This window comes from Ostrea edulis, chromosome 1, assembly GCF_947568905.1.
Source record: "Ostrea edulis chromosome 1, xbOstEdul1.1, whole genome shotgun sequence".
In the NCBI taxonomy this organism is placed as follows: domain Eukaryota; kingdom Metazoa; phylum Mollusca; class Bivalvia; order Ostreida; family Ostreidae; genus Ostrea; species Ostrea edulis.
Genome location: NC_079164.1, coordinates 91,010,047 through 91,032,980, shown reverse-complemented (window position 1 = coordinate 91,032,980; position 22,934 = coordinate 91,010,047). Strand labels below are relative to the sequence as shown.

Below are 22,934 nucleotides of genomic sequence, written 5' to 3'. Positions count from 1 at the left end.
GAATTGAAAGAGCACACATGATTTATGTGCACTCACCCCCAGGAGGGGAAAGGTAAAACGTCACTGACGCACATGTACACGTATTTACACATACTACCGTGTAATTGTTAACTTAAAACAGGGAGTGTGGTATATATAAAACAACGATAATTCATTATCTTATTATGTCAACAAGTTAAACATCTTGTGTTTGATTTATTATTTTTTAAGAAACAGGCTTGGTGACCTCCAATTCTAAACAAGGATAACCTTTTAATTCCATTCAAGCATGAATTCTCTGTTAGACTTTGAGCTATTTCATAAATCAAGAAATCGATAATTATGTGAATTCCTCCTACTATGGATCGTAAACTTCACCTTTAGTTTTCATTGGTTCTGTTTCAATCTTTCTTTCCCGCTGTACATGTATCTCATCGGGTTGAATATTAATAATACAGAATATCGGTAAATGTACGAACTTTCACATACATTCATCCTATATGAAGCAAACCTTTTTCAAAATTTCTCAGGTGACCTATTGCAATTGGTTGTCGTCCGTTGTCATGCGACGTGCGTTAACAATTGAACAATTTTAAATTTCGTCTTGATAACTACCGGCCCAATTCTTTTCATATTTGGCATGAAGCATCGTTTGGACGAGGGGATATAAACTGTAAATTTCAGAACTCCAGCACCCCTGGAGCCCTAGGGGCGAGGCAAAAACTGCCCAAAATTGACCAATTTTAAAAAATCTTCTCAAGAACCGCACACGTGTAAGAAAAACTAAAAGAATAGTGATATAGAGCAGGAGGGCCTCTACCAAAATTGTAAATTTCATGATCCCCGGGATAGAGGTTCGAATTTTGTATATAGTATTTATGTGCAAGACACTTAAATAACATCTTTAGTGCTATAGATACTAAATTGTAACTAAATGGGTATTTAGATAGAACAGGTAGTCCTTTACCAGAATTGTAAATTTGATGATCCTAGGGGTAGGGGTTTTGGTATCAGGGTGGGGCCAAAATGGTCAGTTATTAAATGTGTAAACAATATACATATTTGACTTCTTGATATTTACCTTTCCAATTTTTTTAAAATTTGGTATGAAGCATTTTTGGAACAAGGAGACATTAATTGTAAATTTCAGGATTCCTGCACCCCTGGGGCCTTAGGGGCGGGGCAACAACTGCCCAAAATTGACCAATTTTCAAAAATCTTCTTCCCTAGAACTGCACATGTTTAAGAAAAACTAAATGCATAGTTATGTAGAGCAGGAAGGCCTCTACAAAAATTGTAAATTTCATTATCTCCGTGGTAGGGGTTCTGATTGATTGATTGAATATTGTTTTACGTCCCTCTCATTGAACAGGGAGGGATCTTTATCGTGCCACACCTGCTGCGACACGGGACCTCGGTTTTTGCGGTCTTATCCGAAGGACCACCCCATTTAGTCGCCTCTTACGACAAGTAAGGGGGTACTGAGGACCTATTCTAACCCGGATCCCCACGGGGCGGTAGGGGTTCTGACCCCAGGGCGGGGCCAAACTTACTATATAGTGTATATGTGTAAAACAGTTAAATAACATATTGTTTAGTGTTATTGATACTAAATTGAAACTAAATGGATATTTCGAAAGAACAGGTAGTCTTATACCAAAATTGTAAATTTGATGATCCCCAGAGTAGGGGTTCTGACCGGGGATGGGGAGGGGGGGGGGGGCTTAGAATATAGTATTTATGAGTAAGTTTGCTGATACTGTATAAAATCTAAATGCATACTTAGGAAAAGCAGAAAAGGATGTACAAAAAATAGTGTATTTCACAAACCAGGGTTTTAACTTTACGATGGCCGTGCAAAGAATAAAGCGATGTCCGTATATAATGTAAACATACATTGTATAAATGCCGTAGCCCTTACGATGCAGAAAATCGCACGGCCATTGCGGTGTTGCTAAAACGCGGAACAGAAGACGGAATGGAAAATATTGTATGCAATAATGTTATGAGTTCATTTATTATGTTTTACACCTAAACACTATATACCAAATTTGGCCCTGCCCTGGGGTCAGAACTCCTAGGTAAAGCCTTTCATCAGTGTATACAGTTTTAAGGGCATTGAAGTTTTAATAACACATCTAGATTTATACTGTTGTTGAACATTAGTATTCAGATATTCAGAACATGAAATTTTCTCTAGATTTCATTGCCCTTGAGAGTAGTGATACTTTCCACTAGTAGTCAGGTGACTGATAAGGCCTATGGGCCTCTTGTTGTAATAATTTATTGGTGATGTTGATATAGTTGAAAATGAGGACTTCAAATCACTCAATCTAAAAGGTTTTAAATACAGAGAATCTCGGTCTTTCAACTGGTGACAGAACATCATTTCTGTTATGAAATCTGTCGAGGATTATGCCAGACGATGGACTAACTATGAAAAAGAACTTGATACATTGTCAGAATGGATTAAAAGTATAAGAGGAATATGAAATTCCTGCTTTAGACATATTAAAACAAAAGTATATACTTATACCTTCTATCCTTCTGTGTTTAGTAAACCAGAAGTGATAAAAGAATTAAATAGGTTAAATGCACGTGAGGAATATGTTTTGGTTCCAGCTGACAAAGTTTGTAACAATTGTCTTTGTAACGCTCATTACTACAACTGTATTTTAAACGACTTTGGCATTAATTCCACTTTTGGTAATCGTACTTATACTCCAACTGCCCTTTCAAAAGACGAAATTCTTCAAAACCATGCTTCAGTTTTAGACACATTTAATATTCCAGTCAATGGGTCGGATGAATACCTATACTGGATTCCCAAACTTCATGAAAACCCTTACAAAGGTACATGTACATTTCTGGATCCAGTAAATGTTCTACCAACAGGGTGTCAAGCCACATTTGGTCTAAAACATATAGGATTATAAGATTTGTTGGGCAGTTTATAGGGCAAATATAGGGTTGTTTACAGCAGATTTATAGGAATAAATAGGGTTTTTATTTAAGAATTTGGATAAAATTTATTGTTTCTGCATAACAATCTAGCAAGCATAGTATCTTATTGGAGAAGAAATAATATTGAACATAAAGAAAGACAAAATCCTTTCAAATGTGGACAGTTTTCCACCCAATATACAGTTCTTATACAATCATTATATTAGTTATTCTCTTCATAACAATCTAATTAAATCTCAATCTAGCATCAGCTCCTGGATTATTTTTTTTTCGGGGGGGGGGGGTTCAATTTTTTTATCATTTTTGAAAATAGGACTGTCATTTTTTTTATATATATATATAGGGCTTTTAATGGCTTATAGGGAAAATATAGGAACCTTACAGTTTATAAGAAAATAGGAATAAATAGGGACTTGACACCCTGTACAGTAACCAAGCCCCTCTCTTTGCTCCTCAGAAAAATATTAACAGCTGTGAAGGAGAATCATCAAACGTACTGTGCGACTACATATGCCAGAAGTGGGGTAAATCAAACGTGGATTCTAAAATATTTCTAAAGAACTTTTAGCAAACTTTAAATCTCAAAACTTTTCTCAAATCAACAACATGAAAGCGTATGACTTTTCAACACTTTACACGACCATTCCTCACATTAAGTTAAAGACTAGACTTTTTTTTTTTTTTACATTACAGACAGTTGCTTCATTAACAAAAATGGAAAACGGAAATATTCCTATCCAGTGATCAGTCATCCAAAAAATTATTTTATTAAACACCACTCTGGTTCCACACACAAGTACTTTGAGTTCGAAATAAAAAATATCCAGGAGTTTCTCATTGACAATATCTTCGTGGTCTTTGGTGATCAGGTCTTCCAACAATCTGTTGGAATCTCCATGGGCATGCATTGTACTCCTTTCTTAGCTCACCTGTTTTGATATTCCTATGAAGCAGAATTTATTTTTTAAAAACTTCTACGCGAGAAGAAAATATCTTGCTTTGGCCTTTAATATATATATATATATATATATATATATATGTGTGTGTGTGTGTGTGTGTGTGTGTGTGTGTGTGTGTGTATTATAGATATACATAATTTTATTCTTATTTTATCCTTGTCTCTGATTGGTCAAATTCCAATTGAGGAATGCAGGTTAATTTTGGATAACTTGGTTTGGTATGGAGACACACCCCCTTAAGCTATAACTCTTTCAGATCAAAATTGCTAAAAATGGTTTGGCAAACATTTAATGAACAAAGAAGAAAAAATAAATTAGTTTCATTTTACAGAATTGTCTTTGGCCATGCATTTGCTTATCTAAGCGAGATGGTTGATACGTGTGTATACGTTCAGAATTATTATGATAGAAGAAATTATCAAATTGCTTTTAGGATTCTTATTTGAGGACAAAATCTTATACGAATAGTATTGTACATTCAGCCATAAAAGCGCCATGGAATGAAATAGTGAAGATTACGAACAGTGATTAATCTCATAAGTCCCATAAAGAATACAAAATTAAGAGTAGGGCAAATACAGACCCCTGAACACACCAGAGGTATATGTAGGATCAGGTGCCTAGGAGGAGTAAGCATCCTCTGTTGACCGTCACACCCGCTGTGAGCCCTATATCTTGATCAGATAATCGTAGTAATCCGTAGTCAAAATTAGTATATAAAGAACTGTTTAACAATTGGTATGAAATACATCAGACAGCATTTGACCTAACGATATGTTCTTTTTGTAAAGTCAATCGCTATAACGACTATAGAATTTGTGAAATGTTGGCTTTGAACGACACTGTTCAAGCACCAGCAACATCAACTTATTTGTATGTAGCCGGTCTGAATTTAAAAACTGTTCCTACACAGAGCATGTTGTTCTTGCGTATCAAATCCTATTATCTCACGAAATAAAAAAATCTTCATAAGTTACTGCATTTAAATCAAATATCAACGGAACGATTCCAAAGTAAAACATAGATAATGTAATACATTGTCATTGTCGAAATCATGCAAGCAATTTTAAGTGCACATCTATATGAAGATTTTGAAATGAGGGATCCTACATGAAAACTCTGCTGTTGTCCAAAGTATGCAATAGATATATTTTATTGTAAAATTGTTATAAAGAAATAATGTTTGATGTCTCACAAAATCTCAATATAATTGTTACTTTGAGATTCTTTATATGATAATGTTGCCTTTTTCGTGTATTATGCCAAAATATTAGTCAGGGTTTCGACAAATAGTTCATAATCAGAAGAGTAGTACACTATTCGCCAAAACCCTGATTACTATTTCGGAATAGTATACAAAAATGATACATTATCATAATCATTATGCTGACTGTCCATATTTTGTTCAAGAGTTTCAATGGAGCAAAGGGTGCTCACTCCGAATACACTTCCATTGGAAGCGGGTAATAAGAATTGTAAACTGCTCCAAGTTAGAGTATAACGAATAACATAGGTCAAAAATTAGCTTCATTCCTTATAATTTAATGCAAAAAAGACAAAACTACACTGTTATAGAAATGTAAACAAACATTGATGTACATAAATTACTTGCATCGCGCAGGGATTTTCCCTTAGCAACGTAGCGACGAAATAAACGGAGTATGCACTTTATCAAATTTGAAAAGGTAAGGTAGAGTTTGCAATGAATCGTGATAACAGAAGATATGTGTAGACCTAATGTTTATTTCGCAGCCCAAGATTGACTTGTGAAGTATATATGACTTCACACAAAATACGTCATGTACCAGAAAAATCAATTTAAATGCAACTTGGTAAAAATATGTAATCCACCTATACAATATAATGCTTTGATAGGCGGGTCACCCCACCCCCCACCCCCTGAGTTAAAATATATGTTTTAACGAAACAGCAAATTTTGCAAATACTTGATACACCATTATTTTGCATATGATATTGTTGCATCTGAAGTTTGTATTAAATTTTTACCTTTAGAGTTTTATGTATCGTTACTTGCAAGAAAACATGTTTCTTGTTTGACATCATGAAAAAAAAAATTGTGTGACAAGTATTTTATTGTACACATTTAATTCCGTTGATTTTCAATTTTATAAAAGACCAAACAACAATGTAAAAATAAAAAAGTGCCGTTTTGGGGTTGTCAAGGGTATTAGTCCCGATATCAAGTTACATATAAACTAAAAAAAATTCAGTATGCTCAGCCAATGAAGTAAAATTAAATTATTGGAACACAACCATTAAAAATGGATAATAGATTACCCACCAATTTTGTGAATCCTATTCTACACGGTGATTTCAGGAACATTAGGGTCATATCTCCGACACATAAAGCTGCCCCCCCCCCCTTTCACTATTATTTTTGTTATAAATTCCGAGAAATAAAGTAGCGAAATTAGAAATAATTTATGATATATATATGCTTCTTATACTTGATACAAAGGTGACAGAACGTACCGGTATATTATGGTCTCATCTGGAAGAAGTCAAGGGAACCTGAAATGTACCTCATACTAAATATAACATTATTATCAGAAATGCTGGAGGGCACCTGGAAGTGAAAACTAAATCCGTACATAGGAAACGGCAATGGGATGTTGCAATTTCTTTTTCAGACGTTTGTCATGAAATGCTTCAAGAGATCTGATGCCAGCATTTTGAAAAACAATTAGATTTCTTTCATAAACATGCACTTTTGGCTTTCTGCACGACTGGTGAGAAATTATGACAGCGTATATAGAATTCAAACTTCTTGTTATCACAAGTCTTCTGTCTGTAAGAATCGACAACATTTCAACCTTTTCTTTACTGAAATGCCAAGTATCTAGCAGTTAATTTGATTTTCATCATTTACAGGAAATGTAAAGATCATTTAAACCATTTAAGACCCAAATACTGTTTGAAATATTTTTCTATCAAAATGTAAATCGGAACCGGGTCTCTGAAAGGGTGGATTTGCCTCAAGGTTCTCTTTAAGTGAAATTGGCTGGATTTCTTTTTACGGCATTTTGTTTTATCTGTACACAAATTTCAAAGAAATGAAGCGTATGTCCTGGATGCTTTAACAAATAATACTTGAAATATTTCCTTTAAGCATCAATAAATGGCATGCCAGTATTTTTTTTTTCAACATGAAGATAAATACATGTTTTTAAAAACAAAATGTAAATCGAAAGTAGGTAGCTTGACCTTGTGTACGTCTCCTGAATTCACGAAGTCTGTTGTAAGGTTTGGTCTGAAGATAATCATATTTACACTTCTGTTTAAATTGGAATTGACCGATGTTTTTCAGATCGTCCTATCTCTCAACAGGTCCTTCAGTTTCTTGTATGTAGGGTAATGAACGACAAATAAAAGATACATTTCATTTTTTTTAATCACACATGTTACCAGAACAGGCACCGTTACATTCTGTACAATGTTCAAACGATTTGGAAATACATGTAATTAAAATCTAGAACTATATTCTAAACTTACAAATAAACAGTCGTTAAAACTTGATATTTATCACTTACGCCTAGAGAGCTGTACAGACATACAACATATATATTCATTTATGTGAAACACATTTAGATCCCTCTAGTTTAAATGCTTGTTGATCTCGCGGTCTCAACTCAAATTGATAGATTGGGCTCAATCTAAACGTAATACATGTATTGGTGTTTTACATGTATCAAATTATAATATTTTCATGCTTTGATGTTTATCTAAAACTTATACGGTACCAATTTTGATGCACCAGATGCGCATTTCGATAAATAATGTCTCTTCAATGATGCTCAACCGAAATGTTTGAAATCCGAAATAACAATGAAGTTTTAAAGCTACTATAGGGAAAAACAGTGTGCCAAAAAGTGGAGTCAAATTCGTCTAAGGATAAGAGCTATGCGTGAGGGGGAAGATAATCCTTAATTTTGAAATGAATTTCTAAATTTTATAACAGCAATTAAATATACATCCGTATTTTTAAGCTAGTAACGAAGTACTTAGCTACTGGGCTGTAGAGACCCTCGGGGACTAACAGTCCACCAGCAGAGGCCTCGACCCATGGGTTATAATATTTATTATTTGATATATACTTGTATTTCCTGAACAAACCTAATCTAGTATGATTCGATTTAAAAAAGAATGATTGTTATTCTTGAATTCCTACTGTAGTTCACCGGAACGCCAAAATTATTTGCACATGTACATAAAAGAAAACTACAGATGCACATGTACCACATATCGATTAATTTATGTGAAATAATCAGTGCCCTCTAGTTTAAATATCTACTCCAAGGAAAGGTGGTGATCAAGCGCTGTCCTGAAATAGTGAAAGAAAGATAACTCAGTAGGCTATTTAGAGAAGGAGATGAGTTTACTCTTCCTTGCCCGTTAATCAAATAACCTAGATTTATTTCCATATCATATCGCTACTGGAACCCTGAAAACGACTTATTCATTCTTCGGAATCATAAGTAATGTGTGTTTTAAAATATCTTTGAGCGGTAGTTAAAGCATAGCAAAGATCTATGCAATTTTATAATTAAAATTTATAACCGAGTCGGTTTTTTTTGTTTTGTTTTTTTTGCTGTAACAAAATAACAGAGGAACAGGAAGAGACAGATAATGGGGTGGAGCATAATGATATGTGTTTTGTCTCTCAACCCTTGCCAAATTTTGTCTAAATTTAGTTCTTGAAAATTGATGAATAAAAATTAATGGTATTGCTAAATAACGGGAAAATATACAGTTAAATACAAACAATGTCTAGTCTTATATTTCAATGGATGCAAACTAATTTTTTTTCTAAAGGAATCAACTTGAGATTTAAAAGGCTAACGTGTAAAAATAGCTTTACTTTTGATTTTACATACAATTACATACGTTGGGTTAAATGCTGTCTGACGTGTTTTATACCTATTGTTAGACCGTTCTTGGCACACTGATTTTGACTACGGATAACTCCGTTTACCTGATCAGGATATAGGGCTCACGGCGGGTGTGACCCGTCGACAGGGGATGCTTACTCCTCCTAGGCACATGATCCCACCTCTGGTGTGTCCAGGGGTCCGTGTCGTTTGCCCAACCATCTATTTTGTATTGCTTATGGAAGTTATGAGATTGATCACTGTTCGTCATCTTCACCTTGCATTTAGTAAATTCAATGTCGATATAACGATGTCATTTACAAATACAACCTGTCATTTAGTCAAATTCTGTTTGACGTGTTTCATTCATTATGTACCGTTTACCCGATCACGGTAGGGTGTGACCGGTGAACAGGGAATGCTTAGTCATCCTTAGTTCGTCACCTGATCCCACCTCTGGTGTACCCAGGGGTTCATCTTTCTCCTACTCTTAATTTTGTATTTACCTTTTCATTTATTACAAGCTGCAGTCGTATATAACGCTTTTAAAAGTATGATGGAATGACACGCTACTCGGATTGTAAACAAATGTATTTTGTTTCACTTTCAATTTGCTAAAACATTACCTCAACTTGATTTGAGACAGATTATGTAGAAATTATGTGCGTTTATCACTTCAATATGAAAATACTGATACGAACTACTTATGTTCTTTAGGATTTCAGATGTGAAGATCATCAGCGATACGAACACACCCATGAGAATCCTGAGTACGGGAAACATTGAGTGGAGTCCTATGGGACTGTATGTAGTCAGCTGTGAATCAGATATCACTTATTACCCAGTGGACTCCCAAACCTGCTACGTCAAAATCAGTTCCTGGGGGTATACGTCTTCAGAAATTGACCTACAAAGTAAATACTCCACAATCTCACTAGGATTTTACAGTCCTAATGGTGAGTGGGATTTAATATCGACTACGTCAGAAGCATCGGCGGCCAAAACCCGCGGCGACTTCAGCTTCTCCAGTCTCACCTTCACCGTCCATGTACAGAGACGGCTGCTGTTTCACACACTGAACACGATGTTTCCTGTAGCCCTGATGGCTTTCCTCATACCCATGGTCTTCAGACTTCACCCTGATGCTGGAGAAAAGATTGGGTTTGCTTTGACCGTCCTTCTGGCATACGCCGTGTACTTAACTATGATTTCGGACAGCATTCCCAGTACTTCCTTCAAGCCATGCTATTTATGTAAGTATCAGTTTCAAATGTCTGCAAAAGTGAATTATGGGAAATATCGTCAATATAAATATGACTAAAAGTGATTTTAGTTGGGATACTATTGTCACACTTGAAGGGTTGATTGTATATTGTTTAACGTCCCGCTCGAGGATCTTTCACTGGAGACGTCACCATTGCCAGTGAAGGGCTGCAACATTTAGGCCTATGCTCGGCGCTTACAGCCTTTGAGCAGTGAGGGATCTTCATCGTGCCACACTTGCTGTGACACGGGACCTCGGGTTTTGCGGTCTCATCCGAAGGACCACCCCGTTAAGTCGCCTCTTACGACAAAAAGGGGGCACTGAGGACCTATTCTAACCCGGATCCCCACGGTAACCCACTCGAGGGAGATGTGCTTCTTTCACACATTACACCTGACTGTAGAGTTACACATGTACGGGAGGTATATCTTGTAATGCCATAGGTATAAACATTTTGATGACTAGGTTACATGAATGCTATATACTAAAACTGTTTTTGACAATTAGTCGAATCTGAAAATATGACATACTTCCAAATAGTTCCAGATACATCATTGCTTATTTCCAGTTAACTTCACTGTTTTCAAACTAATGGTATTGCATGTATGAATATAACACACATTGTCCCATGCCTCAAAACCAGCTGTCACTTATTTTTATCCTAATTCTTAAAAAATATAATTCTAATGTTAATATATGAATTCTTGTTCTGAAATTGATATCCTTTCAATTCCAAGAAATCTATTTGGTAAGAAATTTAGTTTTATGCAACCTTATATCATCCAGGAACATTCCATTAATTAATGTAAACTAGAACAGTCCTAGCAGGACTAATATCCCCTCAGGGCACATTGGAGGGTGGGAAATAGTGAATTTATGCTCATTGAAGAATAAACACATCCTTTTGACATGAGGATTCTTGATAGCAATAAATTAAATACAAGACTATATATTATGCAACAGAGTGTTACTCAGAATATTGAAGATGTGCTTAATATAATTTCTGAATAATATTGCATGGATAACTATTATACAGCGTACATGAGCCAGAAAACAACACATCTTTTATTAACAAAATCATCCACCGGCAGATGGGCAGACGAATGGACAGATGATTCCATTATACCCTCTCCTAAACTAATACAGTAGTCTCTGTGAAAGAATAGATCATTACAAAATCTAAATGACTGTCAATGATTATATAATCTCATACACAAAATGTTTGAAATTATTATCTTTAGCTACCTGTTTTTATTTTGCAGCCATTTATTTGGTTTTCATTTTGGCCTTGTCCTCGATTTCCGTTCTCTGTACCATCCTTGTGCTCAATTTCAACTTTGGAACCGATGCAGATCCTATATCCAGCGCCACCCGCTTCATTTTGGTATCTATTGTTGCACGGTTGATTTGCTGGAACCGTAAAAGTTGTCGACCAAAGAGGAAGATAGGAAATTCCAATGTTGAACTCGTTGAAGACCTTCAGTCGTCCGAATCCACGCAGGAGAAGGGCGATTCGGGTGAAGAAAGTGACGACATTACGTGGCAGGATTTATCCAACATCCTGGACAGAGGGTTCTTCATGTTATTCTCTGTTATTATTTTGTTAACAACAGCAATGTTTATTGCTGTTGTATTTTCTGAGCGCGCTTCTTCCTGAAAAAAAAATATAATAAAAATTCAACCCAGAGTAGAAAATCAAAAAATAAAAATTAATAACTTTGACAAGATCATATTGTAACCCACATTTTCTCTGTGTATTTGTCCATCCGTCCGTTTGTCCCATTTTCTTGTCCTTTGAACTTTTCTCTCATTTTCAAAGGTACATTTTGTACCAAACAATTACTGTCTTAAGTGATAAGGCATATCTTTGAAATTAGCAATAAGGATTTAGGTGCAGGAGTTTTGGATGAAAGGTGAAGATAACGAACAGTGATCAATCTCACAATTCCTAAAAGCAACACAAATTAGAGATTTGGGCAAACACGGACCCCTGGATATACCAGAGGTGCGATCAGGTGCCTAGGAGGAGTACGTATCCCCTGTCGACCGGTCACACCCGCCGTGAGCCCTATATCTTGACCAGGTAATAAGAGTTTTAGAAAATATCGGGTTTTAATACTTGTCATAGAAACTCTTTGTAAAATGTTTGAATTTTGGATTTTAAATGTTTTGACAAATTCAAAACGGATGTGTTTTTTTAACTTGTTGGTGTCCAATGAGGTGTCGAATGCAGGAATTTACTTTGAACAAAGTTTTTGAAGGCAAGTTCAATGAAGGAAATGTATATTATAGAATAATATACTCTCAGGAATTATACGTATTGGGATGAGAAACATCAGTCGTGCTTTAGATGTTGCAATTGAACTTTATTTCCAGATGAGTGATATTTAGGTTAGGGAGTTCAAATTCATTGTACTAGTGCATATTCATACCCCACACAACAAGTTATGAAGGACATCATGTTTTTACCCGTTCGTTTTGTTCTTCTCAGCGCAATTCCTCTGAAACCGCTAAACAGAATTTCATGAAACTTTGTAGTTAATTATGATGAAAACATTGTTTAGATGTGCAGGGTTGCAGGAATTTCTATTTCTTTTTTTTTTTCGGGAGTTTTGCCCCTTTTGAACTTAGACTATATCTGTTTGTTTTACGTCCCATTAAGAATTTTTCACTCATAGTGAGTCACCATGAATTGTAGGTGAAGTACCGCTGTATAAGTAAGGATTCTTTCACATGCCACCACCTGTCGGGAAACGTAACCTCCGTTGTTAAGGTCAAGACCCGTGGTTTTCACTTCTAATTGTCTAGCGTTTAGTGAAGGAGCAATCACTACGCATGGTTACGTCTTAGGCTGGACACGGTCATGGTACGAGCGGGGCTCGAAATCATGACCTCCCGGTCACGAATAAAACGCTCTTGAACTTATATATGAGTTTAACCAAAATTAAATATACCTAGTCTACTAAGACAGTTTGTCATTGCCACTCCTCTGAAATCGATGAACATAATTGCATGTAACTTTGTATTTAACATTAAAGCTTTAGAAAGGTCAATAGTTTATCTCTGCTGGCGGAATGTCGTAGAATTCATTTCGGGAAGGGAGGTGGTACGGTTACAAAATTTGACGTAGTTTTATATTTAATCTCATTTGTTTTTATTTTTTTTCCTATTTAATATTTTAGATATTACTTCACTGATTGTGAAAATGAAATTTAATGTGCAGATTTTTGTTTGATTGTGTTTGAGAAACGTTATATTTAAGGTAAATTTGGCCAATTACGGGGTCAAATCATTGTGTTTTCCTTAGATTCTTATTGAATTTCTATCTAATGTTGATTTTTGAACGTTGTAGTTTAACTTATATAACTACAATATATGACAAAATTTCTGGTGTTAATAAAAAATTTATTTGCCTCGGTGTTGTTTATCTCAATTTTGACATCTTTTGCCTTTGGAGGCTGCAAAAATAGAAAATTTCAATCTCATTACCCTTCAACTACTTATAATGATTTTTGTATGTTGTAGGATAAAGTCCAAATATTAAGATTTTTAAACAACAAGGAAAATTCAATGGTTGGATTTTCAGGGGTTAGTTAAAATAGCTAACTTGCTGTGAACTGCCCTGAAGTGTGGAGTCGACGTTATCTTCAGAGAAGTTTCAGTGAATTATTTTGACTGACTGTCGACCGATCAGACCGTAGTACGCTGAGTCTAGAAAGCACTTGATCGCTCAGCCAGAATTGCTTGATTGAAAGCATATTTGAGAAAATTTAAGCAGAAATTGCGAATTTTAATGAGAACCAGAGGACAACTCAGAAATGAATGAAAACTTGATTTAGAATTTTATTGAGAATTACATGAGAACTTATTCAATATTTCTAACAACAAACTTTGCAATACCTAGATACAGACCATCTTATACGTAATCCATCAACATGTCCTTGTTCTTCATCTTTTTTCAACTATAGTCCAGTTGGACATGTCATTAATGGTGATATACATGTAGATGAAAATGAGGACCTCAAATCACTTATTCTAAAAGTTTCTAAATACAGAGAACCTCGGTCTTTCAATTCGCGACAGAACTTCATTTGTATTATGAATTCTGCCGAGGATTATGCCAGACGATGGACTGAATATGAAAAAGAATAACATGATACATTGTCGGAATGGGTTAAAAGTAAAAGTAAAATCCCGCATTAGACACATGAAAACAAAAGTACGTACCATCTATCCTTCTGTGCTTAGTAAACCAGAAATGACAAAAGAATTAGATAGGGTACATAAGGAATATGCTTTGATTCCAGCTGACAAAGCTTGTAACGACACTTTCTTTGTTTGTAAGGCTCATTATTACGACTGTATATTAAATGAACTTGACATTACTTCCACGTTTGGTAATCGTACCTATACTCCAACTGCCCTTTCAAAATTCCTCAAAACCATGCTTCAGTTTTAGACACATTTAATATCCCAGTCAATGGGTCAGATGAATATGAGTTACCGTACCTACACTGGATTCCTGAACTTCATAAAAACCCTTACAAGTGTACAAACAAAGATACATTGCTGGATCCAGTAAATGTTCTACCAAGCCCCTATCTTTGCTCCTATAAGCAATATAAAATAGACAGTTGGACAAACACGGACCCCTGGACACACCAGAGGTGGGATCAGGTGCCTAGGAGGAGTAAGCATCCCCTGTCGACCGGTCACACCCGCTGTGAGCCCTATATTTTGATCAGATAAACGAAGTTATCCGTAGTCAAAATAAACGTGCAAAGAACATGATATGAATGTAATTTTGGTCAAAGGGGATATTCTTTACAGGAAAATTTGCTCTGGTGATATTTTTCATCAAAATCAAGAACTGCTACAGGTCTCTGATTTACGAAAAGTTGTAAATTTCAAATGCAATAGTTATACAATAAAAAACAACTTCATCACCATATTATGGAAACATGTCTGTCAGCGGTAGTTAAGATGGTGTGTGAGTAAAATTGGAAACAAGTTTGAACTTTGCATTTTCCACATCTCGTGAAAAGAAAATGGTTATTCTGAATTTTCATTCATCTGCAATTGCTATTAGTTACAATGAACAAACTGATACTCATCTCATAGTAAATGTTTGAATGGTTTGTGTGAACCAAATGCTTTAGCTACGTTATTCATACTGTCTTCATTTCAAAACTTGTGTTCATTTCTTAGAAGATCAACTATGTGTTTTATTATGATTGTTTGGAAGAAATGCAGTATGAGGTTTATAGAATTGAAATACAAAAGTCAAAGAAGCGCGAGAAAATTGCCATTAATTAGGACACAAATGAAGTGAATAATATATCAAGCTTGCCATCTTGAGTGCAATCAGTCTTAGTTGGGTAATGATATGCCTGAAATTGTACGGCTTCCCCTTAAAATTTACCTTTTGTTGCTGATTCAACAAAACAAAAAATTCTACATATCTCGCAGATGAAAGTGTGCTATGGACCCTCTTCAATATGAAGCTGATGTAAACAAACATGGTTTAGGGAAACGTATATACCTCAAATTCCCTGCCGGCATCATCAAGTTTTGTACAAAGCTGTTGGCTTGGATTAAAAAGCATGAATGCTACTAAATGGAAATGCAATACATGTTATTGAAATATTAAATCGGGAAAAATTCTTGCTTGTTCTATTCTAAATGGAGTGGGATTTCCTGAAAACCCCTGAGTTGCTAACTGAACTTAGTAAAACTTGACATACATGTACATATATTTGAATTTTCTTATTTCATGGTAGTACAACCCTCAACTGTTGTAAAGAACTGTTGAAAAAGTTTAACATGATATATTTTGAAATTAATCTCATCGAAAAGATATGACTCAATTAATTAAACATACAAGCCTATGGGGAAAAGCATATTTTTATTTAAAGGGGAAGGCAACCCCAAAAGATTTATGCATGATAACTGATAGGATTAATTATATGATAACGATTTGTCATACTATTCTGTTGATATTCGGTCAAGATAATCATCAGTACTAATTTGAAAACGTTAAAAATTGAAATTCCCGCTATCTATAGAGGCTGCCATGATGTGGAACTGTTTTGTATTGAAGACCACAAAAATCAATAATTTTGACGTCACATCGTCTGTTCCGGTTTTGATGAGATTCTAAGATCATCAAAGATTTACATATGGTAGAGTTTACGAATAAATAGGTTGGTGCCTTCCTGTCAAGCAATTAATTACACTAATGCGAAGGGGAGATGTGAAAAAGAGGTTTTTTCCCAATTCCTGACCTAACAAGTCATCTGAAAAGAAAAGACTATGTAAACTGTGGATCCATCATTTGCGTAATGACAAATTGAGGTTCGTGACATTTGTATGAAGAAACGTTTACTGTCTACCTGGCCTGCGACTCGATTTAACGTCTTCTCTTAATTTCTTCTTGCGAAAGAACGGGCTCAAATATATACGACTCGAAACTTAACTTAACTTGTCATTTTTACAGTGCTGCTGATGAAATAAACCGGAACCGACGGTGTAACGTCAAAAATTAAACTTCAATTGCTGCTCTCTTAGCGGCAGGTAATTTAAAATATAATCATGATAGGTGAAAATTAATTTAATTATTAAGCAAAGATTTTTGTTGTCAAAGACTGTCATTTACGATATCAGTAAGCAATAATTTATTCATAAAAGAAACAATGTGGTTAGGATTGCCTTTCCCTTTAATAAAATAAAATGTGAAATTTCATTTTTCCTGAATTGACAAGGGTAGATAACTGGCATAATTAAACCTGAATGTCAAATTTTCACATTGAAAATTGTGTGCGTTGTTTCATTTCATTGGCAATTATATGTAAATTATGTCAATACCCTTCATAAGGAGTAGACAGCCTTAAGTAATTTTGTTGTACAAGTACCTCTTAACAATGCTTAAATCATCTTCGCAAGCCAAGGGGTTTTTGATACGCACCGCTACTATATCTATTCCAGTCAACAATGATGGCGAAGATCAGTTTGTAATGGACCAGTGAGACCATATTATAGTCTACAACTTTCTACAGTGTAGTCATCCATGTTCTTTAACTGTTGAACATACAATGTACCTTTGTATAAATGCTATTTTTCTATTGGATATTCAATTCTTTCCTAGTTTTTGTATCCATTCTGATACCACGTACAGTGTATGACCGAAATTTTTCAATGCATAAATTCCTTGGGCATTATGAGTAGCGATGCGGATCAAAAACCCTTGACTAGCAAAAATGTGCTTAAATTGAAGGTTATCCATTTTTCATTCACTATAAAACCACAAATAACATTAATTCCAGTGCTTCTTCAGACTTCAAAAAGTAAACACTTCAATCGTCACATATTTTTTTTTCAGCTGTAAAGAGAACCTGTGGACATACACGTGTCACAATTAACATTTGCGTTGTAAGATGCTTAGCGCGTTTCAGTACTTTGATTTTATATAGTTATTTATTTTTGTGAAAAGACATACTGTCACAATGAGGGGAGGGTGTGTGTCAGGAAATGACAAAGCTGGGGAAAGTGGGTTGGCACCCACAGGCACTTTTTAAATATTTTTTATAAGTTATAATGGTTGCAAAACACATGCATTAGTAAGAAGTATATGAAACGGTGGATGTTGAGGTTAACTTCCCATTTCCCCTGTAAATTCTGCTTCCCTTGTTCATAATAAGCCTTTTGATTTTGCAAAATGCTGACCTCCTCATAACATTATTGCATACAATATTTTCCGTTCTGCGTTTTAGCAACACCCAACTTTTGAACGTTTAGTTCTAGGATTTTCATAATTCACATGTGTATTCCTTGTGAAAAGACCTTTCAATGGGTACCAGAATTTTCTGCCATACGGGCTGGTGGCATCAGTGTTTCACAAACACATCTTGTTGATTATGACAATAAGCAACTCGCTCCTTCATTTCCTCTCTGACGGTGAAGGGTCTTTCCTCTTGGTTCTGAAGGTGAAGGGCCCATTGTTTAGTCCATTCTTTTCATACACATTGACTGCCCCTTCATATTGTTTGTCACCATGAACAGCTCATTCGCTGATTGGGCCACAGGCAATCGACGTTTTGAATATCTATAATTAAATTTTTAAAAATGTCTTCCTATAAACAAAATATTCGCAAGGTATATCACGTCGTCATCTTGGTTTTCTTTTTTACCAACTGTATCGCTTGAAAATTTCGGCCAAAAGTTCGATATAATATGATGATTAGACCCCTACCGTTTAGAAGCAACTCTGCTAAGGTCTTACCTCTCATATCGTCATAGTGAACTGGAAATAAAGTCCATTTATCGGCTATAATCAACCGTCAAACATCGTCTACTGCTTCCTAAATGCGAAAAAACGCTAAAAGGTGGACGGAAGTTGACATGATAATTATGCAAATGAGAATTCCCTTGCTCATGTACCCTCTGACGTTTGTACGAGGGGAAAGGGGGATGACACTGAATGCAGGGTAGTTGCAGCCCTGCAAACAGTACAATTCGGGCACAATTGTGTGGTTTTGGGACAGGCTGGCAGTTTAGAAAATTTACCGCAATACCAAAACAACATTGGAAATTCTCATGACCCCCCTCCCCCTCCCTTGCTTCGACTCCAACCCACGTTTTGTCACCCATTGCGACAACACTGAAAATTTATAGACCAGCAGGACAGGACATTTGGATATATAAATGTCACTGCGAACGATTGAGAGTATACCCACGTGTACGCGCGCGCGTGTGTGTGTGTTAACTCAATTGCGAACTTTTCTTATTACGTATGACATTTACTTTCAACTAGGCTAATTTTAATACAACTAATGTATGTTGAACGTTGTAAAAAAAAAAATAAAGTATATACTAATAGAATAGTGTTCAAGATCCATTAAATCGCTCACTAGAACATATTTGCTGCTAATTACAATATTTACTATTTTTAAATTCATCGACTAATGAAAAAAGGGCTATCCCGAAAATATGTCAACTTCCGTCCACCTTGTAGCGATTTTTCGCATTTGAGAAGCAGTAGACGATGTTTGACGGTTGATTATAGCCGATAAATGGACTTTATTTCCAGTTTACCATCATGATGCGAGAGGTAAGACTTTGACAGAGTTGCTTCTAAACGGTAGGGGCTAATATTCAGATTACATGTATATCAAACTTTTCGCCGATATATCTTTCTTTACGTACTAAAATATTTGATCTTATGACCTTAGAATTTGACCTACTTATGAAATACTTTAAGGAAGCTCATTATACTATTTTTTTTTATTTAATGGCTTGTTAAAACACCTCTTATGAAGTATGATTTCACCACTGAAAGAGTGATACAAGCTCTCAAGTATTTTATATTAATTTTTTGTGATTTTTTCCGGAATGATGAAAAAGGACTTCGTTTGCAAAAAAGATACTCTAGTGTCCAAATTTTGCTGTCATATAATGCATGATATAAATGTATAAAAAAAACATGCCTAAAAGACTCAGATAGGCGTTCGAATTTTTTAAATAAAACGATATAAAAGTTTATGAAAATTGAAAACGTTATTTGTCAATAATTTTTAAATTTACGGCTAAAATCTTCAAAAAACATGTCAGTTAGAAAAAAGATATATCAGATAAATATGTTTTAAAAAGAAATTGAAATAAAATGGTCAAAATTCAGAAATATTACGATATTTCAAATTTGAACCAAGCCCGATCGGAATTATAAAAAAAAAAAGTAGTCATAGAAAACTGCATTCCTTCAGTGTAAAATAGTTTACAAATTAAACGAATTTATAAAAGAAATAATTTCTTAATGAACAATGCATACAATTAGCAATAATATGATTATTTTCAGTAATTTCTATCAATTTTTTATCGGGATCGGTACTTTTTTTTCCACTCATTTGAGTATGGTGATTATATCTGAAATTTGGTCATTTCGTTTCAATTACTTTTCATAATATGTTTCTTCGATGTATCCCTTTTGTAACTGACATTTATCCTAAAATATTGACAAATAACGTTTTCTATTTTCATAAATATTTTTTCTAAAAATTAGAACGTTTATATCTGTTTTCATACCATACACAAAAATCAAAGCGATATTTGGACCCTAGAGTATCTTATTTTCAAACACAACACCTTTTTTATCATTCCGGAAAAAAATCATATAAAGTAATTGAGAGCTTGTATCACTCTTTCGATGGTGAAATCATGCTATGTTTAACGAACCATTAAATATTTTTTATTATTATTAGCATTATCTATTGTACAAATAGAAATTAAGTGCATCATACTATACTTTTCAAGGTAAGATGTAGAATGGATATATAATCACTCATACCAACTATTCATACTCCACTCATACATTTCAAAAATAGCTGAAATTATACCCCCCCCCACCCACCCCCCCACCCACCCCACCCAAAATAATGAGGTTGCTATAATAGTATTAAAAAAATATAAACTTATACAAAACATGTAGTAAAAAATATAATATTCAATGGGTTCAATTATATTGTTTCACAAATTCCATTGTTTTTCAAAAAATAATTGATTGGAATTGTAAATAGATATACACCTCTCAATACTGCATTTTGTTTTCAAATGGTTCAGAAGACCTAAAATATTTAGTGTTTTACCTTGTAATGAGCTATTGAAAATATACTGTTTAGTATATAGAAAAATAAAGTTAATATTTATGTTGTCTTTGGTAGGTGGTAATTTTCCCAAAATGAAATTCTTAAAATTAAAACCAATCCTTTTTGAAGTAGTCCTGTAAATATGCAAAATGAAAGCTCTCCAAACAGCCATTACCTCATTACAACTCACAAACATATGTTGAATAGTTTCTGTTTCTTTTTTACACAAGTTACAAACATGTGATGTTTTGATTTTAATTTTTTTGAGATAGTAGCCGACAGGAAGAATTTTGTGAAGTCGATACTGTAACCACTGTACAGAGGAATCTGATGTAGTTTTGAAACAAACTTTGAAAGCATCCTTTATGCATATACCATTGACACCATGGGGAGATAACTCTACATTCCACTTTGGTATTGAAGTAGGAGTTATCTAATTTGTATTTATACAATTATAAATAATATTTGTACATCTGACATTTGGAAGAATATTTTCAAAATAAAATGGCAAATAAGGAAGACAAATTTTTAACATACACATCCTCTCAATTATTAAAATCTTGAAACATTTTGAAAGAGCAAAAATAACACTATTATATTGCATCACATCTATATCAGGGATATGAAACTTCTGTTCAAACATAGATTTTGATAAGAAAGTATATTCATCAGACAAAAAATCTCCAACAATTTTAACACCGTGTTGGTACCAATACTTTATAAAAATACATTTACCACCAATGTTTATGTTTGAATTATAACATACTGGAATAGTGAAAGTTTTATTTTTCACATTCTTATCTTGATCTATTTTCTTCATAACATGCTACCATGAGCTAAAACATCGTTCCAAAAATATTATTTTTGTTCATTAGAACATTTGAAATATATATTAATCTCCAAAATTCAAAAGGTTTTTCACAACAGCATCTCCATTAATGGCAAAAATATATCTAACCAAGGTTTATCATTAGTAGTTACCAGTCTTTTCATCCAAGAACATTTATGTGATTTGATGAAGTTATCAACGTTCATCATCTTTAACCCCCCCCCCCCCGAGAGATGGTCCTGGGTAACTACAGATCTTTTTACCTTGTCACACTTTGATTTCCATATCAATTCAAAAGTATCTTTACACAACGAAGACATTTTTTTCTGTATTGGGAGTAGGAAGAGAAATAAATATATGGTTAAATTTAGGTAAAATAAGAGTTTTTACAACAGTGACTCGACCAATGGGGGTCAATATTCTTCGTTTCCATTGTTGAATCATTGACTTGATATTTGGTAGAGCTATGTCATAGTTTATTTCAGTGACAGATTCTAAATCTACTGAGAATTGAATACCAAGTAAAGAAAAACTTGTTGATCCCCAATCTATCTTCCATCTTGGATGGTGAAAGACTTGGTTTGAAAATGTTTTTAGATCCAATCCAAATAATTTTTGTTTTAGAACTGTTTATATTCAACCCAAATAATTTTGAAAAGAAATCTAAAGTATCTAGAGCTGCAAACAATGATGTTGGTGAACCGTCAAGGGCAAGCGAAGTATCGTCGGCATATTGAGAATTTTTATGCTCTCTTTGAGAGATGGTGATACCTTTTATGTCTTTATTTTGCTTCACAAGGATGACAAGGATCTCAGCGCAAAGAAGAAACAAGTACGGAGCAATGGGATATCCCTGTCTACAGCCTCTTTGAATATGAATTTGATCAGATAAATGCCCGTATTGTGGAACTTATGCTTTAAAGTTGAATAAAATTTCAGCAAATTTGGTGTTGGGTGGTGCATATTGCTGCAGCCAAATTAAAAATAAATTCCAGCATGCTGATAACAGATGAACTATAAAAAGTGTGTTATTCAGTGATTCGTCTGTGAAATAACATTGATAAAAATAATACAAGCAAATCAATTCTCCTTATTTTGGCCCTAGAGTAAAGTTATATAAAGTAATAGACTATTCTCTTATCACCCATGTTATCGTGTGAGAGGTTGGTTAGACTTCACACCTCTGCATCAATTATAATTTGTAGTACTACCTACTTAGTAATCATTCAGAGAACTTGTATTACGGTCTTTTGTAAGCAAAATTAGGGAAAGCAGAATAAAAATTTGGATGTTAGTGAAATGCAAATATATAGGTCTTTACATTAGTTCTTGCATAGTGATTGGAGTTTTCACCCTCAAGTTGACTCATCACACTGACAGGAAAAAACCAATGAATAAACTTGAATCTTCTTC

At 34.5% G+C, this 22,934-nt stretch overlaps 1 protein-coding gene across 2 annotated transcripts in view; it reads left to right on the top strand.

Moving 5' to 3' along the window:
- Positions 1-13,468, top strand: part of LOC125674862 (neuronal acetylcholine receptor subunit alpha-3-like) — a 37,884-nt gene extending 24,416 nt beyond the window's left edge. For both annotated transcript variants that reach the window (XM_048912223.2, XM_048912212.2), the window contains exons 5-6: positions 9,509-10,044; positions 11,318-13,468. In XM_048912223.2, the coding sequence (XP_048768180.2) occupies positions 9,509-10,044; positions 11,318-11,712 (931 nt within the window). In that variant the 3' untranslated portion in view covers positions 11,713-13,468. The remainder of the gene's footprint in view (positions 1-9,508; positions 10,045-11,317) is intronic.
- Positions 13,469-22,934: the final 9,466 nt, after the last annotated feature.